The sequence below is a fragment of the Crocodylus siamensis genome, chromosome 5 (assembly GCF_052110815.1).
Source record: "Crocodylus siamensis isolate JL-2025a chromosome 5, ASM5211081v1, whole genome shotgun sequence".
NCBI classification, from domain to species: domain Eukaryota; kingdom Metazoa; phylum Chordata; order Crocodylia; family Crocodylidae; genus Crocodylus; species Crocodylus siamensis.
Genome location: NC_143399.1, coordinates 65,121,327 through 65,139,358, shown reverse-complemented (window position 1 = coordinate 65,139,358; position 18,032 = coordinate 65,121,327). Strand labels below are relative to the sequence as shown.

The 18,032-nt window shown below is 38.7% G+C and overlaps 1 protein-coding gene across 6 annotated transcripts in view; it reads right to left on the bottom strand.

The window, feature by feature from the left end:
• Positions 1-18,032, bottom strand: part of PTPRC (protein tyrosine phosphatase receptor type C) — a 147,851-nt gene that overhangs the window by 101,979 nt on the left and 27,840 nt on the right. For 3 of the 6 annotated variants that reach the window (XM_090048864.1, XM_090048863.1, XM_090048866.1), the window contains exon 3: positions 1,333-1,443. The exons of the other annotated variants lie outside the window; for them this stretch is intronic. In XM_090048864.1, coding sequence (XP_089904990.1) covers positions 1,333-1,443 — 111 coding nt within the window. The remainder of the gene's footprint in view (positions 1-1,332; positions 1,444-18,032) is intronic. 6 annotated transcript variants of the gene reach the window in all.

Below are 18,032 nucleotides of genomic sequence, written 5' to 3'. Positions count from 1 at the left end.
TGAGAATCTATTGATAAAGATTGCTAACGACAATATAATAAAATTGATATGTGAATAAAAAATGGTTTATTGACAGGTAGAAGGAGACACCAATATCTTGTACCTGTAAGACTCCTTTGAAAATATCTATTTTATGAAGACCTCCCTCAGTTGTGGTCATTAACAAAAGAAACTTTTAGCTATAGTCCAAAGAAATGGAGCAAAACTCATATCCAGCAGTACTAAAATCTGTATTTACATATGCAACAGTGCAATTTATTCAGCCATGTTGTGAAATTTGATGCATAGCCCTAACATTCCTAAAGCCATATTTTCCAGTAATAAATAAGGGTTTTCCATTTTTGGACAGAAGTATAATACTATACAGTCCTTACAGACTACTAGATATAGGGGTTCTGCTGCATTTGGACTATAGCTAACACTTCCCTTCTCTTTGTAATATCCATTCAGGTATTTGAAGACATTTATCAAATCTTTCAACTCAGTCTTCTCTTCTCAGCAGCTTACAGATGTAACCTCCCCCCCCATGGCATTTTACTTTAAACTTGGTGCACCCCCACACTGAGCCCAGCACATGCCCAAAAGGGGCACTGCTTCAGTTCGACCCAGTTCACCCAACATCTGTATAGATCAGGTGCTTTAGTAGGGCTTTTTTTGTCTCTTTTAATTAATAGCTGATTGAATCAGCTTTAGATAAAAGTGTCAAAAAGCCCTGTGGAAGAACCTGATCTATATAGATGCTGCAGAGCCAGGTCAAACTAAAGTACTGCTTCTTCCAGTACAGTATTTTTCGCTTTTTTCCCAACATCTGTCAGCAGGTCTCCTGCCTAAATAACTCTAGCCCTTTCAGCCTTTCCTCATAAGTCATGCCTCTTGAGCCTCTAATCATTTTTGTCACTCTCCATGACACACTACTTTTTGATTAAAGTATATATATATATATATATATATGTAGGCCCTTATGCAAAAAGAAATATTCTACAAATACTATTAATAGTAGATGCCTGATAACAGAGAAGTTAAGAATGCAGCCCGTAATTCTTTAAAGAGAATCACATTGGAGTTAAAAATGGGCCTGCATCACCTCTACTTAAAGACTTAATATTATGCTCTATTCCTGTAATGGAATTGTAATGTAAGTATCAGGACCTAAACATACCAAGTATATGCTGAGAAATATTTTCCAAACGTAACTAAATATTTTTCCCCTGAAATAAACCTGTTGTAATAAGCAACTGTGATAGTTTTGACTTCAGAATGTTAGTGCAGCTGAAACAATAAGATGAAACAATAAGGTGACAATGGAAGCTGTGTCCCAGGTTTCACTTTTACCTTCAGTGATGCTTGCAGGTGAGGATGATGTGAAGCGGGTGGGTGAGAAGTGCATGGGTGAAGGTGAAGTGATAATAGAAGTAGCACTTACAGTTCTTGTGTCTGTTTCTCCTGTTGTACAATAGGGAAAACACATTATCCACTGAATTTTATACATAGCTAAAAGTACAGGTTAAACAAAAAAAAGATTTACTGACTGCTTCTTCATAAGCCAGAATTGTTGCTTACTCCAGAATAAATGAGTGGGTAACTTCTATGTTATTATTAACATTTTATTAACATTTTTTATAACAATATTAGCATAAGTCTTCAGAATCATTCAAATCAACACAGTAATATATAAAAACATAGGCTATTCAGAATAATACACTGCATGATATACTGATGAACAGAGGATAACTTTATTAACTAAGGGAGAAATTGTCACTAATTAATTGGAGAGAAAAGGCATATCGAGAGCAAATTGTCATTTTTACAAAAAATAGATTAAGCCTCAAAGCTATGATCCAGTTCTAAATACTCCTAAAGTCTCAAGTAAGTCTGCATTCAGACATTTGGATCTTCTCATTACAGAGATAGGAAACACCCACAAAGTTCATGCTTCGTTTCCTTTAAGGTTCAGGCAGATTCAATATGGGAATTTGTTTCTTCTGCTGACAATTCTGGAATAAAAAGTTGTTTTCAGATCACTCCTTACTTAATTAGGGTCAGAGCAACACTTTAAGGAAGATTCAAGTATTTTCATTTAGAAAGTCAATAATGAGTACAGGGAGAGAACCTTTAGATGAAGAATGGTTCATCCTGAACCACTTTTGCAAAGAACTTATTGTTACACAAAGACCCATAAAATTATGGATCAAAAATGAATGAAACGAAGACAAATTCCATTGATAGATGATCCAGAAAAGGCAAACATTTCCAAGCCATAGGTGACTCATTGTAGGCACTGTTGTACTTTTGTCAAAAGAGTAGCAAATACCCCAATTTCCAAAGACGTTGAGCATCCAAGTATGCTTGCTGACTTCAAGAGGACCTAAGGACTTTTCTGCACCTCTGAAAAATCAAGCTATATACCATATTTATTCAAATACAAGATGAGATTATTCCCCCCAGTCAGTATGGGGGGAAAGTTCCTTGTCTTACATTCGCACACAAAGAAACCTCACTAAATACACTGTCTATCTTTGAGCTGTTGCCAAAAGCAGGATGTGCTCAGTAATGGAAACCAAGTATGAAGTTGATTAAATCCAGCCAATACTAGGCATGACTATAAAATGCAAGGCCCATATTGGAAAAACATGGCAATGGGAATGTGGGTCCCCTAAAAAATGGATGGGTGTTCCATCCACAGGGAACTGGCACTGGGCCTGGAGGTACTACAATACCAGCCTGGCATTGGGAGGACCACAGCCAGCCTTGACACCCTCTCCTTGGGACCAAAACCGCTACATCTGATCTTAGCCAAAAAGGCTGAAATGCCAATGGAAACCTTTATTCTGTGCATGTGGCCCTTAAAAAATGGGTGGATGTTTTTGCCAATCCACAGGGAACTGGCACCAAACCTGGAGATATCACACTATCAGATGGGCACTGGGAAGGCCAGAGCCAGCCCTGACACCCTCCTATTGGTGCCAAAAATGCTACATTTGATATACTGATGAGAACCTCTTTTTTATAATTATTAAACTCAACATTTTATTTTAAAAAATCCAAAATTTATAATACATATTTACAAATATCAAACCATTATATCATCTAACAAACCTCATAACATATTAACTCCTCCTCACCTCTTAACAGTTTACAATAACAACATTATTTTGCCCCACCACTATTCCCCCTCCTACCCTACCCTCTCTCTTACCCAACTATTTCAGGCACTCCTTAGGTGAATATGTATTTCTATTTGTCTTTCCTCCACATCTTCTCACTCTTACTCTCATCTTCCTCATCATCATCCCTTTGCATGCAATATCTGACCTCAAACAGGACTAGCTGTAAACCTGCTTTGTAGTAAAATCCATTCCCTTCATGATCAGCAAGTTCCACACTTTCCAGAGTGCTGCATTAACACAGATCACCAATGCCCATATCTTCCCTTCTTTCCATCCTTTCTTAACCAACCCATATATCAAACTCTCAAAATTTATCTTACCATTCACTTTTAAAATTTGTAAAAATCTCTATGCCTTCCTCCAAACCTCCCATGCAAAGTTGAATTCCCAAAATACATGTTCCATTGATTCCTCCCCCCTGCACTTCTCCTGTGGGCATTTCTTTCCATATCCCACCTATATAGAACATCTCTTACCCTCCACACCAATCTCCATATCAGGTCTGCATATTCTGCTTTTAAATCTTTCCCTGTTACCCATGCTGATGGCAACCTACCACAAGGATAGGTTAGTGCAGCCCATCTAAATAAAATATATGGTAGTGCTCATTGAGTGCAGTTCCCCTCAACTCTAACTCTTTTTTCAAGTCATGGTGAGCTACCACATTGCATATATTTCGATTTTCACTTCATTCCCACAGCTGAGATGCACATTTCTTTCCCATTTACAGTGATTCCTGTTTCTTCACAGCCTTAAATGTCTGCCAAACATCACCAAATGGGGCCCCAAGCAGTGCACCCAGAATCCTTCTGTCAGGCTTCTTTCAGCTTGTCATGTATGGTTAATGTGGGAGATAGAAATAAATGGCTTTATCTGTCTGAGCAAGTCATGTTAAAGGGAGAATAAATACACATTGAGCACACTGAGCTGGGTTGAAACACCAGGGGTTAGCCTGCCAGCCTGGACAGCTCCCCCCTGGCTCAACGTGCTGACGAGGGGATGGTTGGGGCATGTGGGTGCTCCATTCTGGGCCTGGGGGCAGCAGACAGCCCTACACTGAAGCACTCTTGTGCCCCAGCCAGCCAGGTTATCATCTACATGTGTGCTGCTGCAGAGTTTACACCAGTCTAATAAGGCTGTAGACTATGTCTAAGTACATGTAGACTTGCTACATTTACTGTGGAGTTAATTAATCTACTCCACAGGGGTGCAGTGGCAGCAATCCAGGCATAGTAACCAGAATGTGGCTCTGTCCAACTAGGCTCTGGTTTTAGGTGGTACATGCTGCTGCCACATGCTCCATGCCGCTTTTTTTCAACCCACTTGTTGTTTTATTATATTGGTATTTAAATATGGCTCCTGGCTGCAAATATGCAGTGCAGAGAACCAAATCATATATGTCAGGTGCATTTTGCAGTGCCTTAAAAGCCTCTGAGGTGCCACAAAGTGCACGTGCATGCTCATGTGGATGTGCCCTTACAGTAACAGAATTCTCTTAATATTTGCACCTCTTTCTCATTTTTACCATAAGTTTCTTTCAGAAGCTCCCCCTCTCTCAACAGAAATCCTGAAATACGTATGAAAAGAACCCCTGGTGCCTTATGACATCTCCTTCATTCTGTTATGGCTGTCGTGTTTTCAGTAAACAGGAAGCCTTCACACCTGCAATATTTCTTTATTAGCAGCTCTTTCTCTCCTTCTGCTGGTGTTTTTCTATTTACCAAGTCCATAGCATTTTCCTCATTGCTTTCACTTTTTTCCAACTAGTGCCTCACTGCTTATTATCTCTCCTTTACCTTACTCTCTTGCCATGATACTTCATAATTATGATATCTTTAACACTTTGAACATGGGCTCCTTCAACCCTTTAAAACAAAGCTCCAGGCACAACCATCAGAATTTAAATGGAATACTAAGATAGCATAATGGATACATATGCAGTTGACCAGCTGACCTGCCATAGTCAAAACTCAGTCTCTCATTTTTGACACAGCAGTTCATGGGCAGACTTCTGGGGACTCAAAATAATCTGTCTGTATTAACTTGATAAGCAGAGATCCTGGTGTTCTCTGATAAAAGAAATGGAAATTATCTGGTAAAAAGAATCACAAATTCTCTAATTAAAACCCCAAAATCTGTGATTAAAATAAAAGGCCCTTATATATATAGGTATCAGTTGATCACAATATTTTATTGATATATTTATAGTTTTAAAGCAATTTGGAAGCTTACCAGTGCCTCAATCACTATAATAAAATAAATTCTAAATACCTATGTATATTGGCATTCGATTTTGGGGGTTTTATGGAAAATCAGAGTTCCTGCTTCCTCCCTCATTTACCAGGACACAGGTCCAGTTGTGGTAGCCCCACACCCACTTCTTTGTGGTGCCAAGCACCCCTGATATGCCATTGTCCCTCATTCCCAAGCCACAGCTCCCAGCAGAACTGCCTATGCCCCTCATTCCCTGACAACCTCCCACTAGCTGTCTCCAAGCAGCATCTCCCCCTATGCACCAGGACACAGGTCCAGCTGCAGATGTCCCACCCCCTACTGCTTTGTGGTGTGGGACAGCCCTGATAGGCCAGTGCCCTACTTCTGCCCATGCTATTGCCCCTCACTCCCAAGCCACAGCACCCCCAGCCCTGCCAGTGCCCCACACTCTGGACCTACAGCCCATGCCTACTTGCCACTTGCTTCCTCCCAGCAGTAGCTCCCCTGGGGATATGTGGGGGGTTTCTCGGTGTGTGTGGGGGGGGGTATGGGGTTTGTGGGGAGGGTGTGGTGTGCAGTCCCCACCACCATGGTGTGAAGTCCCCAGAGCAGCAGCAGCAGCAGCAGCAGGAGGCAGTGGGACCTCAGAGTGCTCTTGGCTATGGCAGACAGAGCTGCCCGTGGTGCACACCTCTAGCTGAGTCCTGGGGGCTGCATCAGCTGGCACAGAGCCAGCCCAGCCCACTGATGCATAACTTTGGACCAGACTGGACTAACACCATGCCAGCATGCATGGATTGTGACACTGCAGATGGGAGCGGCACGCCATTGGGCCAGGCAGGCTCTGTGCCTTCATGTGCAGCTTGCCACCGGAGTACTAGAAGCCTTACATGGAGGCACAGAGCTGGCTGGCCCAAACCAATAGCGCATGGGCTGGAAGCTGTGAGCCATCATGTTGGGCAGGCTCTGTGCCTCCACATGAGGCTTCCAGCACTCCAGCAAGAAGCTACCCACAGAGGCACAGAGCCCGCTCAGCCTGATGGTACATGTCTCCATGCCTCCATGTGTGGCTTGCTGCCCAGCCCAATGGCGCGCAGATCCCAGTCCATGAGCCATCATGCTAGGCTAACCCTTCACATGGGGCTTCCCATGAACACCTCCTTGCTCCTTCAGCCATAGCATCTTGTGTAGATGTACCCAGTTAATGATAATACTGAGACAAACATTGTACTATTAGCATATATGAGTCATGAGTTTTCCTAGTGGCTTCATTCCTTTAGTTAGCATGCATCTCCACTGATATGTGAATACTACCTACATACTCCACAGCTATATCAGAGAGAGATAAAATTCAACAGATGTAGAAATCAGACATGGATTATCACCCAAAAGTAAAAGTGCTCATCTGAATGATTTATATTTCTTGATCTTACAAAAACTATCATAGATGGATGATATCTTTTAGCATTTGTATAAACTCACATAAATAAATAAAACTGGGATGGAAGCTGTATGTGAGCAAATAGCGAACATGAGTCTCTGAATGTCTTTAAGTTATTGAAATTCAATATCTGAGCAGTGAAAACCTCTCACTCAAGTATCATAACATTAATTCTTTATCTTCAACTGGATTACCTAAACTTCATGAACTATATCCATTCTTTCTGAATCTCATTTCATTTCAGCTGTTAAACATGTCCTGGCTGCAAGCCAAAATATACCTTCTGTGAACATTCATATGAACTAAATTACTGTTGATGTTTGCAAAAACAGTATAAACAGAATCACAAACCAACATTTGGAAATAATTCTTAATAGACATTACCTCTAATGCAAATGTGATGGAGATATGAAAGAAGCTTTAACATGCAGCAGTTCAAGATAAGTGGGATCATTTGGTTTGAGCACAAGACCGAGAAAGAAATAACTACATTTTAATCCCAGCTATGACACTGACACCTTTAGACACTTTGGGCACATCCATTATTCTCTCCAGATTTCAGTAAAATGGAGAACAATGGTCTTAATCTAATTATATTGAAGGACTTGTTAACTGTAAATCACTGTCATGATGATTTACGGTGAGAATTATTTATTAAATGACTTTGCAAATGATAAACCCAACAGGGCTATCTTCCTTGTTTTTTAATGTGAATTATTTTGCTATTAGATTTATATTGTGATCCTATGCTAGGAACCTTCTATATGCCTCATGTTTTTTCTTTATTATAAAGCTAGAATAAAATGTAGCTAGTAAGAATTCGATAGGTGGCACCATAATACCAAAACATTGTGTAAAATTGTAATCTCCCATTATAATCCAGTTGTGAGAAATCAAAGAAATTGAATAGTTACCTTTAAAAGACAGAAGTAACAATCACAGAACACTCAAAGTTTTGTTATGCCACTTTCAATACACATAACATTATGCACGGTATATCTACATGGGATGCTTTACTGTACACTAGACTAATCTTCTGTGCATTAAAGTGTCATTGTCTATACATGTGCACATTTACTGTGCAGTAAATTAGTCTCCTGCACAGTTAGTTACCACCTATAAATATTACCTGGGAGCTGGACAGCACCAGGACTTAGGGGCTCTCTACTTCCCTGCCAGCCCCCAGATTACCATCCAGGGGGTGCTTGGGAAGAGAATATGGTAGAAACAGCCCTGTACCAGGTAGCTCCCATTGGGAGCAAATCTGCTCCCAAGAGACATGTGTAGACACGTTCCCAGGTAGGCTTATTGGTACACTATTTTTACCGAGCAGTAAGTCTACTTTGAATTAATATCTTATGAAGATGTGCCCACCATGAATTTACTTTTTTTAATATGTCCCACTATTATTAAAAATATTTCATTGATTGCGTGATCAAGTTTACCCTTGAAATCACAGCCTTCTTCTCTTGGTTACATATCAAGAAACATACTTCTCCAATTTATTGTTAGAATAAAATTCAGGGATATTTAGTAAACTCTGTACAGTACATTGGAAAAATAAATGACAGTTACAGAAAGGTTTGGGATGGGTTTAGGGATATAATCCAGCAGTCTGGATTATATAGGAATTATCCCAAAATTTCACCAAATTTCAAACTGGATCAAACTTTTAATCATTTTTCAGATTACAGTTAGTCTCATACGCCTTCTGGCCTGGCCAGTAGAAAGTTCTTTCTTGGCCCACATGATAGACCTGTAAAATTATCAACCACACCAGCTCCAACCATACCCCTCATTGGACAATTTGTAGAAAGCATATTCACTGGAAGACCAGCCATCAAATGAGAGATTTGCATAACTGCTTTAGTTCACTCTGCTTTCTTGCCACCACTTGGCAAAAATGGAAAGAAGGATTTAGATGGGAAGACAAACTCCTAAAGTAACAAACACAAACAACTCAACTAACATTTGTTTCATTTGGAAACAATTAGACATATAGTACCCAACAGTGCAATATGGGCCTACTATACATTTACAAAGACCTTTCAAAATATTAAACAAGAAAAGTAAATGCTGTTAAGAAACCTGGCTGAAAAAAGATGAAATGTGTAATCTCTAGAACAGTAGGATTTACCAGCTAAATCTGGAAATAGAATAGCAGCTGCTAACTTCCTGGAAGTGCAATTATGCATCTGGTATAGTGTAGTGGTCACATGTTTTTGAGATCCTACTGAAGTGGGTAAATTAAGTCTCAATCTGGGCCCTCTCTGAATGCCACTCAGATCTGCTACTCTGCTTTCTGTTTTGACAACTTGTCTGCCACTGCCCCAATCTGCTGCACGTCATACAAGCCACTTGTGACATGCATGCCCCATGTTGGCCACCCCTGTCCTACTGTATGTTATTTTGCATTCAGACAAGGTGGAATGAATGTAAACACTTCAGCTTGAACTACATATGACAAGACAAATCATCAAGGAAGGAGCTGAAGGAGTCAGAACTTTTTTTTACTAATAGTGTATTTGGCATGCAACTAATATAATACAGTATAATACAATACTTTGACCTACTATGAAGTTAAAATGACCAGAGTGCATCCTGTGCTTGAGGCTACGTTAAAGGAAGAAATCCTTCCTTATAGGTTGCAGTTACATTTGCAGCTGGGATGATTTCCCTCATTATTGATAGTTTTGCATACAAGTAAAGTGGGTTTGTTTGTTTTTTTGTGCCTAGCTCTGCTTTTTCCCCTCAAAACCCCTACCTAACAGAACCCTACGCAAAGCCCCAGGTGTAGGTTCCAAACCTGTCTCACCCTTCCCCACTGTATTTTTTTGGACCTGAACTGCTCTACTTCCACAGGTCCCCGCTCTCCACCTCCGCACAGAAAGCAGCAGGATGCAACCATTTTTTTAGATGAGTAAAACTATTTTAGGGGGGCTGCAACTAAACAGCATAGATCTGGACATAGATCAGCATAGATCTTGCTCAACTGCAAGCCGGTATTGAACTGCAACAAGAAATGAATACTTTCTAGTAGGACATAAAGGGTAAGTAAGGCAAGAAGCCTTAGAACATACTTCTACCACATCACTGCTTGATTTATTTTAAACTTCAAGTGGGATGGGTGTAACTGACACAAATGTTAAGGCCACAGAGAAAATGAGACTCAGGCTCTAAAAAGTTATTACTTCTTTGCTACAAAAAACCCAAAGAATTTAATTACCACTGCAGAATTAAGTCTGTACAAATGTTAGCTCCAATACTACAAGCAGTTATAAATATGGATAATTTATATCACAGCAATAAGTATGTTTGCATGTGTATATGTGCTTGCAAAATCAGGAAATATACATGTACATATTATCACGGATTATTCTGAAAACTATTTTTCCACTTTGTGCCGCCAAGCTATTCTGTGGTCAAACCTGTTGCTTTTTGCACATTATTTGAAGAATACCGTATAATGTTCACATTAAAATAGTATGATTTTTTTCCTGCATGGTGGGCAACGCTGATTTTTAAATTTAGTCTAATGGGGAGTTTTATCAATTAAGTGGAATATTGTGTGTCAGGAAACTGGTATTTTTGAAAACAAACAAAAGAAATACCCACAAAACTTTGGAGAACATTTTCAACACATGTATACAGTAAAATGCATAAAGCTTATTCAAGATTGTTTTATTTTGCTGTAATATTCTTCATAGCACATTCAATGCATGCAATATTGAACATGGAAAAATGCTTCAAGTTTGTTCATCTACCTCCATTTCTCCCCCTGTAGCTAACTGTCTCATGAGAAATGTTAGTTGTTAAGAACATCACTGCCATTCTTCCCTATGGGCCACACATGTTTCCCTATTACGTTTGTTAATGCACCAAGTATTGCGTGACTCCCAAGATGCACTATGGTGACTCAGTCCTCTCTTGCATTATGGGAGATGTAGTTCTCAGGCAAAACCAGCCCAAGGACAAAATGGAGGTTTGGACTACAATGGAGGTATCGTAATGTGTTACAAACAACTGTAAAAGCAAATGTTGTTCAACTGCTCTGAAACTCTGAAATGAAATGTTGCCGCTCAGTTCAAAAAATTCTGAATCTTGTCATTCTGACACAAATTTAAAATATTTCATTTTGATTCCTCCACCAATAAACCAAAATAGGGACAAGCATTATTTTCTCATGGAAATTTTAAATTTACTGACACCCCCCCCCCATTTTCTATCAGAAACACAATTAGATGGAATATTTCAACTCCATTGAGCATCTTTCCTCAAAAATATTACACAAAGTAGCATGCACAAAAAAATGCATGAATCCAAATATGTTTTTCCCTGTACAGCACTGCTATGATCTTGGGAGGGAAATGTAAATACACAATTACACAAGAATCCCTCTATTATCAAACATATAGGGAAAGAAATTCTGTTGATTGTGTTATGTTTTTAGTTTAATGTCGTCTATCATCTTTATAGGAGCAGAATAAATACACAGGCCTGCTAACAACGCCTTTGCTGCTCTGTGGTTTCCCTCGCTCTATTTACTTCTGTTTTTCTTCATCACTACTATACTAAAAAGGAAGAGGCTGCAGTGTGCTGTGGTTTAGAATTTAAGTTCTTTCAAATGGTGCAACTGAGTTACCATAGCAGCTGCATGCTCAAGTAATCAGTCGTATCTTAGTGTTAAACCACAACTTCTCTAGTGCAGTCTTCATGTCTCCTGATTAAACTCCTTTTCACCATATTGGTATTTGTAATTATTTTTAGTTGTCCAGGCCCATTTATATGATAAAGAGAAGGATTTCCAAAGTGAAGATAATGTTAATCTTTGGAAATACAGTGAAAAGCATTGGTGAGGAATGAAATATGCCTTTGAGAGAATATCAAGTCCTGGCTTAATATTTATTACAACTATGACACGTTGGCTTCTGTCCACAGTCATAGAACACATCACATATATGTGAGGAATATAACTGGAAATTAATTAAAATTGTTGGCTGGAAGGACTACATATCTTATTTACCCGAATACAAGATGACTCTGAACGAGTCATCTTGAACATGTGGCCAGTTAGGGCTGGCCCATTCTGAGTGTCAGGATCCAGCAGGAAGCAGCCCCAGGACCAAGGATACAGCTATCCTGGCAGCCCAATATGAGGGTCCTTGTACACCAGGACATTTAAAACACTATGCGTCACCCAGCTGGCTGGCACACAGGGTTTTAACTCAGTCCGGCTCACAGGAACCCCAGGATCAGCCTGGCTTAGCCTGATCCCTGGGTCCCTGTGCTTGAGATAGTTGACATCCTGTGTGCTGCTCATCTGGGTGGCAGACAAGGTTTTAAAGGTTGCAGTCCAGAAGGACTCTAGGATCAGGCTGCAGCAACCTGATTCAGGGTTTTCTGTGCTCAAGGAGATGGAGTTAAAACTACAGCTGGGGTGTTCAGTGTCATCTGAGGTCAAGGACCTGACTCAGGATGGTTTCAGATCTCAGTTTGGTCCCCAGTCCCAATTGACAATCAGCTGATGGTTGGAACATGGTAATGCAAGAAAAGGTCAGAATCATGACTCTGGGCTCCCCCTGCCCTGACAAGCAACGTGTGTTAGGGATCTAATCCCTGTCCCACAATCCCATGTCCTGCCACGTAAATGCAGCATGACAGGAAGAGCAATTTGTTGGGTCATAGCATCTTAAACTGAACATCTGTCTAAAACCTGAGGCAGCACCTTGCCTTACCTTCTTTCAATTACTGTCAATAAAATAATCACATTTGCTATTTGAAAATATATCCACTATTTGTAGCTATGTGAAAGAGCCAAACAAACAAAAGGGGACTCTGAATATCTGGCTATGGGGGATGAGGCAGATCAGTGAAACTGATAAAATGTGACGGGTCTGATCTTCAGGTATACTGAACATACACAGCTCACACAGATTTCATTTAGAGCTGGAATTACTCAAGTCTTCCAGATATCAAGCCCAATATGTAGTAAAATGCAAAAAGCAACCATATGGGAGGGAAAAATGGAAAATAACATTTTTCCTAAGCTCCTTTGATTTTTGTAATCTTGGGTGCTAAATGTAAAAAAGAATGGGCAAGAAGTTTCAAATGCAAGTGTGTCTTTTAAAGTAAGCATTCCTTTCATAATATACTTTATTTAGATTACAGGCAAAGTCAAGAGGCCTCAAAATGAAATAACCCCCTTTGTAAAGTGTGCCATACAAAAATATATTTCAAGACAGTTGCTATCCTAAAAATTAACAGTGTAATTAGACAAAATAGACAAGTGAGGGAAAGCAAATACTTTTATAATTCTGTGCAAGAGAAATTGAAGGATAGTGAGACACTGAACTCACAGAGATTTACACAATTTCACACAAGAAAATTGTATTAGAAGCCAGATCTCCAAATTCCAGTCCATTGCCTGAATCCCCAATCCACTGCCACTATGATCCAACCATTGGGATATATCATTTCATTCTTTTGGAGGTAGAGGGGTGGTTTTTGGCATGTTCTTTATCAAGATATATAGTTACTTGTATTGTGTTTTTTTTTAAGATAGACAAAGCTACTTATATCTTACAACTGGATTTTTGTTGTGGTTTATATCTATATTGGTGTGGCTTTTAAATGAATTTATAATATGTGATATTTGTCTTATGTGATAAATATTTTTCTACATTTCCTTCAGCTATCAGTAGTCTATTAAACACAACAAAGAGCAAATTCATAAGCAATGTTATGAAGGAATTGAGTTGGTATGTCTTGGGTGAACTACAGCAACATAGGACAACTTAAGTTTTTAATTCTCCTGAAGCCATATGCTTCTTATTTGATTGCACAATTAAGTGTCTGTGCTGTGGTGTGTTGTATTTTGACAGAGTGGAGAGTTAGCAAACAAGTTTGTACATGAACTCGTTCTGATACACTGGTTTCATTATGAATCTCCTAGTCCTTCCTACCACAAAGATTAAACTGTTAGTAATTTACAAGGCTATAGAAACATTGTACATTTTGCAGAGTATGCTGCATATGCAGGTTCCCAACTTTGGAAATTTTCCACCATAATTAAAGTTCAGTGTGTTTCAGGTTGCATGGTACATGCAGTTTTAAAAACATTGTTCAATCATTATGACAAAGGACTGGATCCTGTTCTGCTGTACTAGGCATGGCTTTACTAGCTTCAGTGGACCTATACTCTACTGATTCATACCAACTGAGGATTTGGTCTTATATGTATTTACCTCCAAAATGACAGATTTTAAATTATACATCACTTGACTTTGCAACTGTCATTGTGTTGGCTGTCAGTACAAAATCTGACCCTCTGTATCTACAGAAGTGATTGGAGTTGAATGCAATGTAAACCAGAACAAAATGTATCCCATAATTTAAAACTTAAAAGGGATGAAGACTCAATGTACCTTGTTCAGATTCATAATTGAAGGGTTGCATTGAAGGGTTGCAATGATGCTTTATTGCTTAGCCTCATAAAAAGCCTTCACAGGAAAATTCTCATAATAGGGCTTGAAGTTAAGGGGATTTTTGCCACTGGATTCAGGGAAAATAAGGTCAGGCCCTTAAATCATAGAATCAGAAATGACCACAAGGGTCACTAGGTATAACCCCAGACATAAATGCAGGAGTGCTGTTTGTAAATCATCCCTGTTAGACATTTGTCCAGCTTCCTCGTGACATTCTGCAATGAAGGAGATGTTACTATATCCCTGGGCAGTCTATTACAGTGTCTTACTGTTTTAATAGTAAGGAAGGTTTTTTTTTCTGAGATCTAATCTAAATCTGTTTTGTTGCAACTAAGAACCAGGACTTCATGTCTTCAGCAAGGAAGAACAATTATGCTCTGTGATTTTGGTGGGATTTTTTTTTGTTTTGGCAGTCTTTCAGGTATTTGAAAAGTGCTCTCATGCCCCTTTTAATCTCCTTTTCTCCAAACTAAGCATACCTAGCGCTCTCAACTTTTCCTCACCCAGCCTGACTTCCAAAACCTTTATCATTTTTGTAGCCTGACTCCTTTTTTAAATGTGGAGTCCAGAACTACACGCAATCATCAAACTGAAGCCTATCTACCAGTAGAGTGATACTATCATCATCTCCTATATCTTATACCTAATAGACGTATTGATGCAGCCCAAACTAACAATACTTTTATTTGCAACTTTGTCATATTATTAACTAATATTGAGTCTATGATGGGGAGGCTCTCTATACAGCATTTAAATAATTGATACACATCTTAAATGCCACTAAATCTAGGACAGACTCCTGTAGATCCCCATGTGAAACCTCCTGCCATTCTGACATATAGTGCACCTGTACACGTGATGGACCTGTGCTCCAACACATGCTAATTAGCATGCATCAGAGCAGACTCAAACAAGTCTGCTGTAAGTCTGCTGGCATGTGCTAATTAGTGTGCTTCACCAGCCTCTGCGTCATGTGTATTCAGAGTGCCCATGTTTCAAAATGGTGGTGGGAGCACTTTAACAAAAGCTTACTGAATAAGCTTCAGTTAAAGCACCTCCCCACCACTGTTTTGAGCCATGGGACACTAAACACACGTGATGCTGAGGGTCCTTTAATTAGAGCAGCTTTAATTAGATGCCATGATTCCCCTCTGCTTCTGCCCACCTAATATTAATTTTATCTATCCCAGTTTACATATGAAGATACTTTACTTTTATCTGAATCAGGTAAGAATCCAAATGAACTCAAACGTAGATAACATGTATGATTTTTATGGTTTCTCTATGACAGTGCTGTTCAAGTTTAAAGAAAAAAAATCTGTCCAAATACAGTAGCTGTATTTAAGAACAGAGTACTCAGTATACTGTTACACTCTGCATTGCATTTTTATACTTCTACTCTGTCTGATATAACCCTGGGAAGGCTCCTTTACAACAAAAGTGGTATCTACATCAGAATAAAGATACAATTACATCAAACCCTCCAAAAGAAATTCTTTCCCAGTGATCTGGTGCTTGTGATTCTACTTCTTGCTCCAAGCCTAGTGGAACCTTCAGCAGTGCTTGTGCTCTCTGAATCTGAATCTCAGCCTTGTGCCACTAAGAAACTGCGCTCTAAACTACACTTCTAGTCTTATTCAGTTTCCATGACCTAGATTCCTTCGACATTAAAAAAAGAAGTTAACCAGCATTGGCTGATAGAGATCTAGTCTCTGCTTCACAAAAGGAAGAGCAGGAAAAAAAATTCAACTAATTTCAAATGCGTGCTTATTGTTAAGGTCCTCCCTAGATATTCAGCAGTAGCAAGCTCTATGTTCCTACTTTTTAAAAAGAGTTTATATTTTTAGGATGTTGACATCCTTATATATGTTACTTTATTTTTCAGAGAGACAGTCCATTGGCTTGCTTATCACAGAGCAGTCTGAACCCAATTAATTGGATACATTGTTTAATTTTTGCTGCTAGTCATGCAAAGATTTGTAAATATAAGAAGCTATAGCTACAGAAGTGCTTAAAAGTTACAAAAAGTATTTGGCAAGTAAATTATTCAATTAAATATACCACTAGTTTAAAAATAATTGGCAGATGCTTTTCTTATAGTCCTCTGTGTCTTGTTCACTGGATGAGCGAATAAATTTGCACAGACTTTATCATATAACAATAAAAGTGTTTGTTGTCAGATCAAATATATTTCCATACATGTTCTTTGTTTTTATGCCTATATGGAAGACTGTGGATCTTTGGGCCACTCACTAAGAGACAGTCTACTTCACCCTTAAAATCTTCAAAGCAAAGATGGGTGGGTCCTCCTCTTCTCTGCTGTTTATGCCTTAATCTTAAGGGTAAAATGAAGGCATGTTACAAAAACAGATGCATTAACCATTTTTCAGGACCAAAGGAAGGTGGAATGAGATCATATATGTCATATAATTAACAGTTTTTAATATACACATCATTCTTAAATGAATAATACCAGAAATGAACAAATGAAAAATAGTGGCCAGCAGATGGGATTAGACACATGAAGGCATTTGGATCTTTGCATATCTCTTTTGAAGATCACAAGCCACTTTGCTGCCTTTTATGGAACAGGTTTAAAGCAAGTTATCTAGATAACAAGACACAAGAGGCAGATCCAGAGCCCACTGAAGTCAGTACGAACCTTTGTATGGGTTTTATATTAGGCCTGAAATGAATTGTTCCACAGAAACAATTCAGTTGATTTGGGCTTTCTATAATTCCATGTTCATACTGTCATGGATACTTTATATTCTTTGCTATCAAAGCTTGGAATTGAAGGCTAGTGGCAGAATGACAAATAATCTTAAAAGAAGGGAATATGAATTACCTGATTTCAGCATAATTCCCACTGAAGTCAATGAGAACTTTGTAGGCCCAGTACCTTTGAAGATCAGACCAATTATATAATTGCCTAAATCTAGCCCTCCTTTCCCTTGTCTTCCAAGCTGTTTTTATTAAATCTTACATAAAATGTGAGCCATAATTTTAATACATATTTAAGTGTGTATTTAGAGATGGTAAAATGGAGGAAAACCACATCTTTTTTTAATTATAGAATGACTATATTTTCCCCAAAAAGGAATTTTTATTGAAAGTTATAGGTATTTGAAAATAGGGATTTAAAATGAAAGTGAAACTGAATGTATGTTTACAAAGCTGTGATGTCATTCATTTGGAAAAAAAAGTAACTGATAGATGTGAATCTCAGATGTCTCAAGAACTTAATGCAGATGTTTATTTTTAACTATTTACAATATTTTATTTAAATAGACTATTTTTCATTCTTTTCAAAAGTAACATGACATTTTATTTCACTTAATTGCATTTCACTTTCAGTGCTTTTACTTTTGCAATAAGCAATAATTCTTACAATGAAAAGTGAAAGCAGAGATTCTGGATCCAGAATGTGAAACAGCAATGTATTTTATGGAAGTATCTCATAGACTTTTAATGATAAAGGACATCAGTAAAGCCTTAAGGCCACAGGTGGAAAATAAGAACTGATTTCATGATTCAGTTGCCTATCTAAGGGGCGTAGTAGTGACGCACACACGCCAAGGATTCAGCATATCTGCAGATTCTTTCCTGGCCTCCATCATGATACACATCTGAAAGTTGTAGTGACATTTCAGACCTTGTCAGTGAGAATTCACTACCATGAGAACCAGCTCTTACAAGTAGGAGGACAGAAAAGCTATGTATTTG